We start from the raw sequence: 12429 nt of genomic DNA, 5'->3' as shown, positions 1-12429 counted from the left end.
CTCTCTCTTGCTCATTCTCTTTCAAATAAATAAAATCTAAAAATAAAAAATTTTAGATGTCCAGAAGGGGTAAGGGAATTGCATGACATCAGACAGGGATCTTGCTAGAAATCAGATCTCTGCCCTCTAGGTGGGAGGTACCTAGAGAAACATGGGAGCTGGGCTTGGAAGCATCCCTGGTGCCCTTCTCTAGTACCTGCTGAAATAGAGCCTCCCTAGTCACTCCAGGAAGAATCCAGAAATTGCTAACCAAAACTTTTATTGAGAGCAAAAATACCAGGAGGCTGTCTTCTGGAGGTTCTTGGGCCTCAGACCTTAGGAAGTAAGGCCCCTAAACCCATGCTCTGTTAGAAAAGGACTAGAACAAAGTTCCACAGCCAGGCCACTTTCTGTTTCTCAGATGCCATGCTGAGTTGCAAGTCCTGTGCCCATATTTCTAGGTTGAGGCCTCGCCTGTGGACTCACGGTCAAGGTTTGCAGGCCCCACAGCTTGGTCTTCACAGGTGGCCCCATGGGGCAAGTCTGTATACTTGAGGGCAGAGCCACGGGACAGATGTGCTGGGTAGCGCCGGCGGTTGAGGTCCATCTTGGAGAGCACTGCTTGGGGCAGGTCCACATGGCAGCGGGCTGCTAGTGCTACCAGGTAGATGAGGACATCACTAAGTTCCTCTTGAAGGGCTGCCCGTTCCCTGGGGGACCAGGCTTGGGGGCCAGGCTCCTCATCAGGCTTCCACTGACTGGAGGCAGAACACAGAGATAGGCACAAACACAGATGCTAGCTAAGACGATGGGCCCCACCTTTCTCAGGAGCACCCCAGTCCTTACAGCAGTGAACTCCCATCTCTTAGGAATTTCCTTCAAGGGCAACTCAACCATCTGGGCCTTAGGCAGATGACTCATCCAGGCTTCTGTGTCCCAACCTGAGCCAAGCAGTGGTTAAGAAAACATCTCATTTGTTAAGACCCGATTCTACTTCTCTCCAGCCGAGCCACTGCTACTCCAGACTAATCCCCAGACTTGGACAACTGTGAAAGCTTGCTAACTCATCTTCAACTCTTGCTCAGTACCATCTTTTAAATCCACAAATTACACTTTGTCCCTGCACTGCTAGAATTCAGCTGTACTTGGAATAAAATCCAAACCGCTGACCATGCCCTTCAGGTCCTGCGTGAGTTGTCTCCTGCCTCTTCCAAAGTCATTATCCACCCCTCTCTTCTCTCTCTCCACCTAAAGCCACTCTGGCTTGTTCTGTCTGGCAAACAGCCCGAACTGTCAGAGGGCCTTTGCACTTAGCTGCTCCCTCTGCTTTAAATGCTCTTCTAGAGGCACCTGGGTGGCTCAGTGGTTGAGCATCTATCTACCTTTGGCTCAGGGCATGATACGGGGATCCTGGGATCGAATCCTACATCAGGCTCCCTGCAGGGAGCCGGCTTCTCCCTCTGCCTATGTCTCTGCCTCATGAATAGATAAATACAGTCTTTAAAATGAATGAGTGAATGTTCTTCTCATTGCTTCCCCCATCTTCCTATGGCTGCTCCTTCCTATATTCAGGTCTCAGCACAGATGTCCCCTCCTCAAGAAAAGCCTTCTCCTTCTGTTACTTTCTTTCTCATCACCTTGTGTTATTTTCCTGATAGAACTCATTGCAATTCCTGATCTTTTATTTAATTGTTTTATTTTTTTATTTTTTATTTTTTTAAATTCCTGATCTTTTAAAATTAGTTTAAGGCCGGCCAGGTGCCTCAGTTGGTGAAGTGTCCGGCTCTTGATTTCAGCTCAGGTCATGATCTCAGGGCTGTGAGATCAAGCCCCAATGATTGAGCCCCAAGGCGAGCTTCCTGCTCAGCAGAGTCTGCTGGAGATTCTCTCCCTCTCCCTTTGCCTCTCCCCCTGCTCTCTTTCCCTCAAATAAATGAATCTTAATATATATATATATATATATATATATAGTTTATTTATTGTTAGTCTCCTTGCACTTTGAAGTCAGGAACCATGTCTTTTTCTTTTTTCAAAGATTCTACTTTTAAGTCATCTCTACACCCAACATGGGGCTCAAACTCACAACTGTGGGATCAAGAGTCTCACCCTTTGGGCAGCCTGGGTGGGGCTCCCTGCGTGGAGCCTGTTTCTCAGCCTCTCCCTCTCTCTCATGAATAAATAAGTAAAATCTTAAAAAAAAAAAAAAAGTCTCACACTTCACAGACTGGGCTGGTGGGGTGCCCCAGAAACTATGTGTATCTTGTTCAAGGCTTAATTCTTTTTTTTTTTTTTTAAGATTTTATTTATTCATGAGAAACAGAGAGAGAGAGAGGCAGAGACACAGGGAGAGGGAGAAGCAAGCTCCATGCAGGGAGCCCGACATGGGACTTGATCCCAGGTTTTCAGGATCATGCCCTGGGCTGAAGGTGGGATAAACCACTGAGCCACCCAGGCTGCCCTCAAGGCTTAATTCTAGAAGACCTAGCCCACAGCTGATGTTCATATGAATGAACGGCTTGCCCTCACACACATTTCTCCATCCCCAAACTGAGTGCCCTGGTTTAGGCCTAACCATGTCTTGCCTGATCGGTACTGGCCTCCATTGGTCTCCCCTGCCCCAGTTTTCTTGGTGACCCAATCCACCCTGCAGGCACAGTGATCTTTCTAGCACTCAAATCTGGTCAGGTCTTCTGTCCAAACTCCATCACTTCTTAAGTCCAGCTCTGTCACTCTGGGTCCCTATTGCCACCCTCTTTTCCACAGCTCCATCACTCATTCTGTAGATACCTACTGCCTATTGTGCATCAGGCACGTGGGACATGCTAGACAACAAAACAGATGCAAAAGCCTTGCTTTCCCTTGAAAGGCTTACCCTGAAGGAGTCTCAGAATCTCTCTGAATTTAACTTGCCCTTGCCCACTTGACTACCTTTGCAAATGGTTCTCAGGTCTGGAATGCCACCAGAAGGTCTTCCAAAGAACATCTTCCTGTCCACCCCAGAGGCTGCCACCATACCTTAAGACTTGGACCTGCCTTGCTGTTCTCACACCTTTCTTTCCCAGGCAACTGGATGCCCCAAGAGGGCAGGGACAGGGGAGTCATCTCTATACCCAGGCACAGAGCCCAGTATGGATATTTCATGAGCAGATAAATGTTCCCCTCCCCCATAACACACAGACTCTTCCAAAAAGACTTCCATCTACTCACAAGAGCTCTGCTAGCTCCCCCACTTCCCCCACCAAGGCCAGCAGGAGGTTCCGAGGCTGGTGGAATTGGCCCCAGTCTCGTTCAGCAGCAAACTCAGCATGCAGGCGGCGGCTGGAATAGAAGAAAGGGGCGGAAGTCCAGGTGCCAGGGTTAGGGAATGGGAAAGAAGACGCAGAGCCCGGAGGGCATCTCAGTGATATGTAATCGCCGCAGAAGTATCAGGGATTCTGCAGTGAATTCCGTGGATGGCCTTAAGCAAATCATTTCTTCTCTTTGGGGCTTGGACTCCTCATCTATAAAGTAGGTGCGCCTTACACAGACCCTCAACTCTATCGAAAGCTCACAATATCCTCTTTTCTATTATTCCACCTCCTACTGCTGCTTCTGCAGTTTCGAACACCTGGAATATTCCTCTCTCTGCATATCAAGCTCCAGGGGCACTTTCCCAAAGAAGCCCTCGTTGATTTCCTCCAGTAAAAATATCACCCATCTCTCAGCACTGTCTTTGCCCACGTCCTAGCACCCGCTCCTGGAGGGCAGAGGCCGGACAGAAGCAGCATCAGAAGTAGCAGCCCAATTTCCCCCGGGCTGGTTCTACTATTACTCACCGGGCATCACCATTTCCCCTGCCTCTGGGGTGCAGCACTAAGCCCATTTTGCAGATAAGGGGGTTAGATGACTCGCCCGAGATCAGCCAGGCGAGCTAGGACCCCAGCACAGCGGCTAGCCTTCTTCCAGACCACGTGGAAGGGCCCTCCCCAATAGGAGGGAGAAAGGGGCGACCTCCCCAGGTTAGGCAGGGACAGCTTACATGTCCTCGAGTGTGGGCTCCGGGCTGAAGCTGAAGGGGCTGGCAGCAGCAGTGCCGTTTCCCACCGTGTCCCCACGCGCGTCCCCATTCGCCCGAGACATGCTGCCCGCCACGCACCAGCCGGGACGCACGGGACAACACCGCGCCAAACTCGGAACCCGCCTCTAGGGCCCCCAGCCAATCACAGGCGTTCACGACTGCTTCCCGGGGCGGAGCCGCAGGAAAGACCAATGAGTTAGGTGGAATTTACTGTGAAACCCGCCCCTTGCCCTCCAGCCTTGGATTCTTTAGTCGTGGCCTAGCATCTTAAAGGTACAGGGACCGGATTCGTCGGGGAAGACACAATGGGCCGAGGGCGAAGAGGGCGCAGGCGCGTCGCTTCTCTTGGGGATGCCAGATGGCGCCAAAGAGAAAGGACCGGGCAGGGAAGGGGGTGCGGCGCTCCGTGGAAAACCCCAGGAACGGAGGCTGTAAGACAGAGAGGGAAATTTATTATAAGGCTACAAGAATGTCTCCAGGATACAGGAGCTCGGGTAGATGTTCTAGGCACTTTACATATTTAATCACCAGCCCTATGAGGTAGGTAGTATCATCGTTATCCCCATTTTCCAGGCAAGGAAACTAAGAGATTGAGTAATTTAACTCAACAGCATATAAAGTAGTAGCCAGGTTTCAGTTCCATGCAATTTGTTTTCAGAATCTGTTTTATTAACCCCTGCACTATATTGCCTCAAATGATAATAAGTACTAAGAAAAAAATTTAAACACTGTGAAAAGTGGGGGCAACTTTAGCTTGCATGGCCAGGGAAGATGGGGTAAGCATATTGGTTACCAGCTCTACTGCCTTTACTCCTCCTGCATTCATTCATTTTTAAAGATTTTATTGATTTATTCATGAGAGACACACACAAGCAGAGACATAGGCAGAGGGAGAAGCAAGCTTCCTCTGGGGAGCCTGACGCCAGACTGATCCCAGGACCCAAGGATTATGACGTGAGCCAAAGGCAGATGCTCAACCAAGCCACCCAGGTGCTTTTATTTATTTATTTATTTATTTATTTATTTATTAAGTTTTCATTTTAATTCCAGTTAATATACAGTGTTATATGAATTTCAGGTGTACAATATAGTGATTCAGCAATTCTATACATCACCCAGTGCTCAAATATATGTGTTATTTCAAATGATTCTTATAAGCATTTTTTAAAAGACTTATGTTTATTATTTATTTATTTATTTTTAAATATTTTATTTATTTATTCATGAGAGAGAGAGAGAGAAAGGCAGAGACACAGGCAGAGGGAGAAGCAGGCTCCATGCCAGGAGCCCAACGCGGGACTCGATCCCGGGACTCCAGGATCACACCCTGGGCCAAAGGCAGGCACCAAACCGCTGAGCCACCCAGGGATCCCTCCCTCCCTCCCTCCCTCCCTTCCTCCCTTCCTTCCTTTTTATTTATTTATTTTTCCTCTTCTGCATTCTTGCACAAGCATGATTTTATTCTGGGGTTCACCCTCCTCTACTTGATTGATCATATGGTCTTATTGCCCTGGCCTGATCAGTTCATGGGTAAGCATATGGCCTAGCTCTTGACAGTAAGAAGTTAGGAAGTCTGTTGGAGTCTTCTGGGAAGAGTTCTCAGTCCTTTTGTTAAAAAACACAGGATGTTTCTACCTTTTTTTTTAAAGATTTTTTAAAATTTTATTTATTTATTCATAGAGATGCAGAGAGAGAGAGGGGCAGAGACACAGGCAGAGGGAGAAGCAGGCTCCATGCAGGGAACCTGACATGGGACTCGATCCAGGGTCTCCAGGATCACGCCCTGGGCTACAGGCGGCGATAAACCGCTGCGCCACCGGGGCTGCCCTCTACCTTTCAATGTTAGTATGTGAAGGAATCTTTGTGCAGAGAGGTAGACCACAAACTGGGATTGGCAAATAGGAAGATAAAAAGGACCTGGGATCCTTGATAACATTGTTGGGACATTTATTTTTACAAGTTCCAGAAAGGTCCTAATTTAAGACTAGTTACTTAAGAAAATAAATCCCTTTACTGGTTAAACCACTTTTAACTGGGTTTTCTGTTACTTGTTTTTGAGAAAGTGACATTTAATCTGAGTAAAAATCAAGTGGAACAGAGCTCTAGATAGAGGAAGCCCCAATGCTTATAGTAGGAAAGTCTTGGCATGATCTAAAGATAAAAATGGCAGGAATGTAGTGAGCAAGAGGGAGAGTGGATATGGTATTAGGGAGATGACAAGAGGCAAAATCAGATTGATCAACCATGGATTTTATTTTATATTTTATTTTGGATTTTAAGTCTTATGGAAACCCTTTAAAGGATTTTGGCAGGGGAGTTATATGATCATATTTTGTCTTTATGAGTCCTCTGGCTGCTGTGTTAAGAATGAATTGGAGGAGGGCAAGCAGGGAGATGAGTTACTGCAGTTGGCCAAGCAAAAGATGATATTGACTCTGGGCCAGGTTGATGATGAGTGAAGATGGAGAGAAGTAGATGTACTGGGGAGATGTTTTTGGAGCTAGATCAATAGGCTTTGATGATTTTGAATCAGAGGTATGGGAGAAAGGATAGAATCAAGTATGGCTTATAGGTTTTGAGTGTTGTGCAGCACAGTGGATGATGATGATACATACTGGGATGAGGAAGATGAGGTGCAGGATTGAACACACATGCAATAGGAATTTGATTTAGAATAAAGCTAACTGAAGCTACATATAAATTTGACAAGTAGATTTATGAGCCTAAGGATTAGAGGAGAGATCAGGGGTAGAGATTTACATTTGGCAGTCTCAGTCATTAGATAGTATTTAAAGTCATGGATTTGGAGAATAATGCCTACTACAAGAATCTAGACAGACAAGACTAAGATTTGGGGTACTCTGACTCTTAGCAGTTGAGCAAAAGAGAAGAGATGGGTGACATAGTAGGAAAATTGAGAGTGTTGTGTAACAAAGGCTAAGAGAGGAAAGTGTTCCAAAATGAGTGGATGTCTGATTTTTTTTTTAAGATTTTATTTATTTATTCATGAGAGACACAGAGAGGAGAGAGAGAGACAGAAAGAGAGAGAGAGAGAGAGAGAGGCAGAGGGAGAAGCAGAAGAAGCAGGGAGCCTGACGTTGGACTAAGACCCCTCCCGGGTCTCCAAGATCATGCCCTGGGCTGAAGGCGGCGCTAAACCGCTGAGACTGGGCTGTCCTGGACATCTGATTTGGATGCTACTGAACTGTAGGGTAAGAAGAGAGTAGAGAAGTTGCTGCTGGATTAGGCAACACAGAAGTTGGATATTGGATTTGGTAGAAAAGAGGGAGTCCTGTGGAACTCCTGGGTTTCTGGCTTGAGTAAATGGATGGATAATTTTGCCATTTGCTGAAACGAGGACACAAGAAGATCCAGGAGTTGGGGTGGAAGGGAAAATAATGAATTCAGCTTGGGGCATGTTGAGTCCAAGATTGCTCTAGAACATCTAGATGATGGCCCATAGGCAGGTGGACATACAAGCCTGAAGTTCAGAACACTGAGCTGCCTGTGGATCTGGGAATTGAAAGTACCATCTGTAGCACCTACTCTGATGTTTGCTAAGGTTCTCCAGACAAGGATCCAAAGTCTTTTCCTGGAATATAAAACATGGCTTTCTCAGGAGTCCTCTGCATCTTAGATTTTTTAAAAAAGATTGAATTTATTTACTCATGAGAGACACAGAGAGAGGCAGAGACAGGCAGAGGGAGAAGCAGGCCCCATGCAGGGAGCCCAGTGCAGGACTCAATACTGGGACCCCAGGATCATGACCTGAGCCAAAGGCAGATGCTCAACCACTGAGCCACCCAGGCGTCCCAGCATCTTAGATTTTTGAAGAGTTGGGACAGGACTTCTAGAGCTTACAGATCAGGTGGTCCTTGGTGATTGAGAGGAAGGAGGTCTACTGCCATACCACCCTGAATGTGCCTGATCTCGTCTGATCTCGGAAGCTAAGCAGGGTCGGGCCTGGTTAGTACTTGGATGAGTGACAGGAAGGAGGAGACACTCTGTGTGAGTGCCTCTGCCCTTCTCCTAGGAGATCCTAACTGAGCTTGTAAGGCTTTTGCCAAGCATCCTGCAGAACATCCCAGTTCTTTGCTCCATGTCATTCTTGGAGAAGCAAGCAAACCCAGCTCCAGCACAGCAGTGTTGGAGAGGTGGGGAAAGCTGTCATGAGGGAAAGGGTACAGACCTGAACATATAATTAGCCCCATGATCTGGACCCCCTCATCCAGACTCTTTCTGTACCCTCATCCCCACATCCTTTCACTTTTCTCCATTCTTCTCAGACACATTTTAGCAACACAACCTCCCTGCTTTAATCTGGGCCTCAGTGTGTTTGGTCTTGGCTTTTGGTTCATGCTTGTTATTAGCCTTTTATGAGCCTATCCCCCTAGGGACTGGGTGTCCCAGTGTTTTCAACCGAAGGTGTTTTCTCAGGCTAATAAATGTTTAATGACAGGATGGGCAGGCTGAGACAAGCAAACATAAGCATGCATACACCACCCTTCTGCTACGCAAGAGTTTGGCTGCCTTCACCACTGGAGCCAACCATGTGCAACTGGTCCCAGTACGGCTTTTGGGAAACCCTGGAGTGAAAAACGGGGCAGTGATTAGAGAACAAAGTAGCAGACCCATAATCTGGGTGAGTGGTGGTGGGGTAGGGAAACCTGGGCCGCTAAGGTCCCAGACACAATAGAGTATGATGGTAAACTTAGAGTCGGGTGATTGAGAACCTATACACTAATGCCCTTAGGAAAATTATTTCTTTTCTCTGTGCCACCATTTCCCTAATGGGGTAATGGGGCTCTGGGCCTAGGTGGCTTCCGAGAACCCTTTATGTGTCTGCTGGGAGAGCTGGGACGATGTGTATTTTGTTTGTATCACAGTGCTATTCTTAATTGGAGGTAGAGCCATTGACCTTGTTGGTTTTGAAGTGGGGGATGGCAGAAATGATGCTGCTATAATTAGTGGGATTTGTACTTATTAAGTTTTTCAGGGGGAGTTATGACAGAGGCTTTGAGAAATCTCTAGGCTAACTCATTCAGGCCAGGGAGTCCTCATCACCTTTAGAAGTCCTTCCCAGGGTTCCTGGCTGGCTCAATCAGAAGAGCATGTGACTCCTGATCTCAGGGTCGTGAGTTCAAGCCCCATAGTGGGTGTAGAGCTTACTTTAAAAAAAAAGAGAGAGGGCAGCCCCGGTGGCTTAGCGGTTTAGTGCCACTGTCAGCCCGGGGTGTGATCCTGGAGACCTGGGATTGAGTCCACATTGGGCTCCCCACATGGAGCCTGCTTCTCCCTCTGCCTATGTCCCTGCCCCCCCCCATCTGATTCATGAGAGACACAGAGAGAGAGAGAGAGAGAGAGAGAGAGAGGTAGAGACATAGAGGGAGAAGCAGGCTCCACGCAGGAAGCCCGACGTGGGACTGGATCCCCGGTGTCCAGGATCAGGCCCTGGGCTGAAGGTGGCGCTAAACCACTGAGCCACCCAGGCTGTCCTAAATAAAATATTTAAAAAAAAAAAAAAAAAAAAAGAGAGAGAGAGCAAGAGAGAAGTCCTTCTGCAACTTGTGTGTGTCCAGCCTTATTTCCCTACACCGATACTGAAATGCAGCCGCATGAACCCCACTCTCCTCTTCCCTAACTTTGCTCATATCTAGAATGCCCATTCCCTCTTCTCTGCATAGCCAAACCCAAATTCTACTCATTCTGTAGAGCCCTGCTTCAAAGCCACCTCTTCTAGGAAGCCTTCCTAAGCCTCCTCAAAGGAAATAATTGGACCTTCTATAGTACTTCCGTTCTAGCCTATATGACATTTATCATTCTTTGTCTTGATTTTGGGGTGATGGGTGTCCCTGTTCTAGATCTCCTTTTAGACTGAGTCTCCTGGAGAACAGAAGCATTGTCAGCATTGTCATGTTTTTGTTTCCCCAGGGCCTGGTGCTTGAATATATCTGATAAATGCTAATTTATAGAAGTATGCCTCATGGGATCCCCTCCAGGTGGGTATTGCTGTGCCTGTTTTACAGATGCAGAAACTGAGACCCAGAGACTCATCTGAGATCACCCAGGAAGGTGAATGCTGAAGCTCACCAGCACCCCTGATGCTCCTCAGAAAGTGAAAGAAGTCTCCCTACCCTCACAGGGAAGTAAAAGAGGCAGCTCAATCTGTTTGGGATATGCTGAGGTCACTTCATTACTGCCTTTTCTTCTGCCCTTTTGTCCTGTCTCTTCATCATCTTTCTCTTCTTCTAACTTCAACTTCCTCTCCTTTTTCTTTTCTTCCTTTGGCTTCCCTTTCCTCTATCACCTTCCTTACCTTTGTACCTGTGATTGTTCTGACTTGTACCCAAGGCCCTGTCCCCTGCACCATCTGCTGCCTCTGGTTATTGCCCAGGTCCTCCCCAAGAAAAAGATGGATGCCTATCTTGCTCTCAACCCCTAACCATTTCTAGGCTAACTAAGAGGACTCAGACCAGGGACACATCCAATAATTTTCCTCTCCATTTGTACTGCCCACTCCAACCAGAGAGCTGTGTATGTGAACAAACAGAACCAAGGCCTGAATTTCTTCTCCAAAGCTTTGTCTTAAGAAATCCAGCTTCCGGGATCCCTGGGTGGCGCAGCGGTTTAGCGCCTGCCTTTGGCCCAGGGCGCGATCCTGGAGACCCGGGATCGAATCCCACGTCGGGCTCCCGGTGCATGGAGCCTGCTTCTCCCTCTGCCTGTGTCTCTGCCTCTCTCTCTCTCTCTCTCTCTCTCTGTGCGACTATCATTAAAAAAAAAAAAAGAAATCCAGCTTCCACCGCTAGGAGACACTAAGAGCAAGAAAAGTGTGGACATAGAGGGTACCAGGGTCCCCGGAGTGTACTCACTCACTCACTCACTCACTCACTCATTCAATATATTCTAACTATGAACCAGACAGTGTTCTAGGAACTGATACACAACATCCCCTGCCATCTTGGAGCTTACATACTAGCAGAAAGAGTCATTTATAAAGTAAACTAACCATTCTCAAGATAATTACAGATTAGGGTAAGACCTATGAAGCCAATAAATGAGGTGATAAGTTGGAGAGTAGGGTTGATGAGTTGGTGAGTAGTGGGGAAAGTAGTTGGCTGATGTCAGACAAGCCTTTTATGAGGTTTTATTTGAGCTGAGATAGGAGTGAGGGTGAGCCTGCCCAGTAGAGAACATGAAGTGAGATTCCAGACAGAGGGATCTGCAAGTACAAAGGATCTCTATTTGGATCACCACCGGAAGGCTAATGGGCTAGAGTTTAGTGAGAGAGGAAGGGCAAGTGCCATGAAATGAGGTTGGAGAGAAGTAGCAGGATTGTATGGAAAGCTATTTAAGAGCTTGGAATAGGAGAAAAGCTGAGTTTTTAAAATTGATTGATTGGGGCACCTGGGTGGCTCAGTGGGTTGAGTGTCTCCCTTTGGCTGAGGTCATAGTCCCAGGGTCCTGGGATTGAGCTCCTCGCATCGGGCTCCTTGCTCAGCTGGGAGTCAGCTTCTCCCTCTCCCCCTGCCCCTCCCCCTGCTTGTGCTCTTTCACTTTCTTTCAAATGGATAAAATCTTAAATAAAATTGATTATTGGAGCTAGATAGTATTTACAATTCTGTAAATATTCATTGTCAAATATTATGTATGATTACATTTCATTCATCACACAGGTTTTATTTTTTATTGGAGTTGATTACTGGCTCATTTTTTTCATGTGCTGGCTTTCTATATAATTTTCACTAATTCTTTTTACATCTTCCATTAACCTTCCAGTATAATTTTTCACAAAATCAACTGTACGAGTACTCGGTCCATTTTCCTCTTCCTGGAAGCCTTCAGGCTCCTATCTTCTAGTGTCCTGCCTGTTCCAGGCTGATTGCTCTCTAGGCTTGCTGGAGAACCATTACCTTAAGACCTCCCTTCACCTTGTGCTTGCATGGGTTTCCTAAACCTTGTTTTTCTTTCCCAGTTTGCCACCTTATTTTTCTAGAGCACATCTTCCAGTAGTTTCTTGAGAAAGAATGCATAGGATGAAACCACTTTGATACTTTGAAAAATGTCGCTAGGTATAGAATTATACAGAGAAAATAATTTACTCTCAGGATTTCAAAGGTGTTACTTCATTGTCTTCCAGTTTCCAATTCCCTGTTGAGAAGTCTGATATCATTCTTATTGCCAGACCTTTCTACATGTTCTTCCCCTCCCCCCAGAAAGTTTGAGGAGAGTATGATTAGAAGCCTAGACTCTGGGGGCATCTGGCTGGCTCAGTTAGTGTGGAGCATGCAACTCTTGATCGCGGCATTGTAAATTTGAGCCCCACATTGGGTGTAGAGATTACTTAAAAATAAAATCTTTAAAAAAAAAAAAGAATGGACTCTGGATTCACT

General features: G+C 46.7%; 1 protein-coding gene and 1 long non-coding RNA gene across 3 annotated transcripts; one reads left to right on the top strand and one right to left on the bottom strand.

Annotated features, from left to right (window-relative positions):
* Positions 1 to 242: 242 nt before the first annotated feature.
* Positions 243 to 4171, bottom strand: DCTPP1 (dCTP pyrophosphatase 1). Of its 2 annotated transcripts, none has more exons than XM_025415858.3 (3): positions 3998 to 4171; positions 3187 to 3297; positions 243 to 737 (listed from the first exon to the last, which is right to left on the bottom strand). In XM_025415858.3, the coding sequence occupies exons 1-3, from the start codon at positions 4096 to 4098 to the stop codon at positions 437 to 439; spliced, it is 513 nt and encodes a 170-aa protein (XP_025271643.1). In that variant the 5' UTR covers positions 4099 to 4171; the 3' UTR covers positions 243 to 436. The 2 variants fall into 2 exon arrangements, with proteins under 2 accessions (XP_025271643.1, XP_025271644.1); XM_025415859.3 differs by having other exon boundaries at positions 3795 to 4163.
* Positions 4172 to 4197: 26 nt separating this feature from the next.
* LOC125755265 (uncharacterized) lies at positions 4198 to 10827 on the top strand. Its single transcript, XR_007411216.1, has 2 exons — positions 4198 to 5026; positions 10063 to 10827. It is a non-coding gene; the product is annotated as an uncharacterized LOC125755265 (long non-coding RNA).
* The last annotated feature ends 1602 nt before the right edge of the window (positions 10828 to 12429 follow it).

The sequence above is a fragment of the Canis lupus genome, chromosome 6 (genome assembly GCF_003254725.2).
Source record: "Canis lupus dingo isolate Sandy chromosome 6, ASM325472v2, whole genome shotgun sequence".
NCBI classification, from domain to species: Eukaryota; Metazoa; Chordata; class Mammalia; order Carnivora; family Canidae; genus Canis; species Canis lupus.
This window is presented reverse-complemented; position numbering and strand designations above follow the sequence as displayed.

Excerpts from the sequence above, each read along its gene's own strand:
- DCTPP1 (XM_025415858.3), bottom strand. The coding sequence starts at position 4,098 with ATGTCTCGGGCGAATGGGGACGCGCGTGGGGACACGGTGGGAAACGGC. Across the intron at positions 3,298-3,997 it reads GAGCCCACACTCGAGGACAT|CCGCCGCCTGCATGCTGAGT; the intron begins GTAAGCTGTCCC and ends CTTCTATTCCAG. Across the intron at positions 738-3,186 it reads GGGGAGCTAGCAGAGCTCTT|TCAGTGGAAGCCTGATGAGG; the intron begins GTGAGTAGATGG and ends TTCTGCCTCCAG.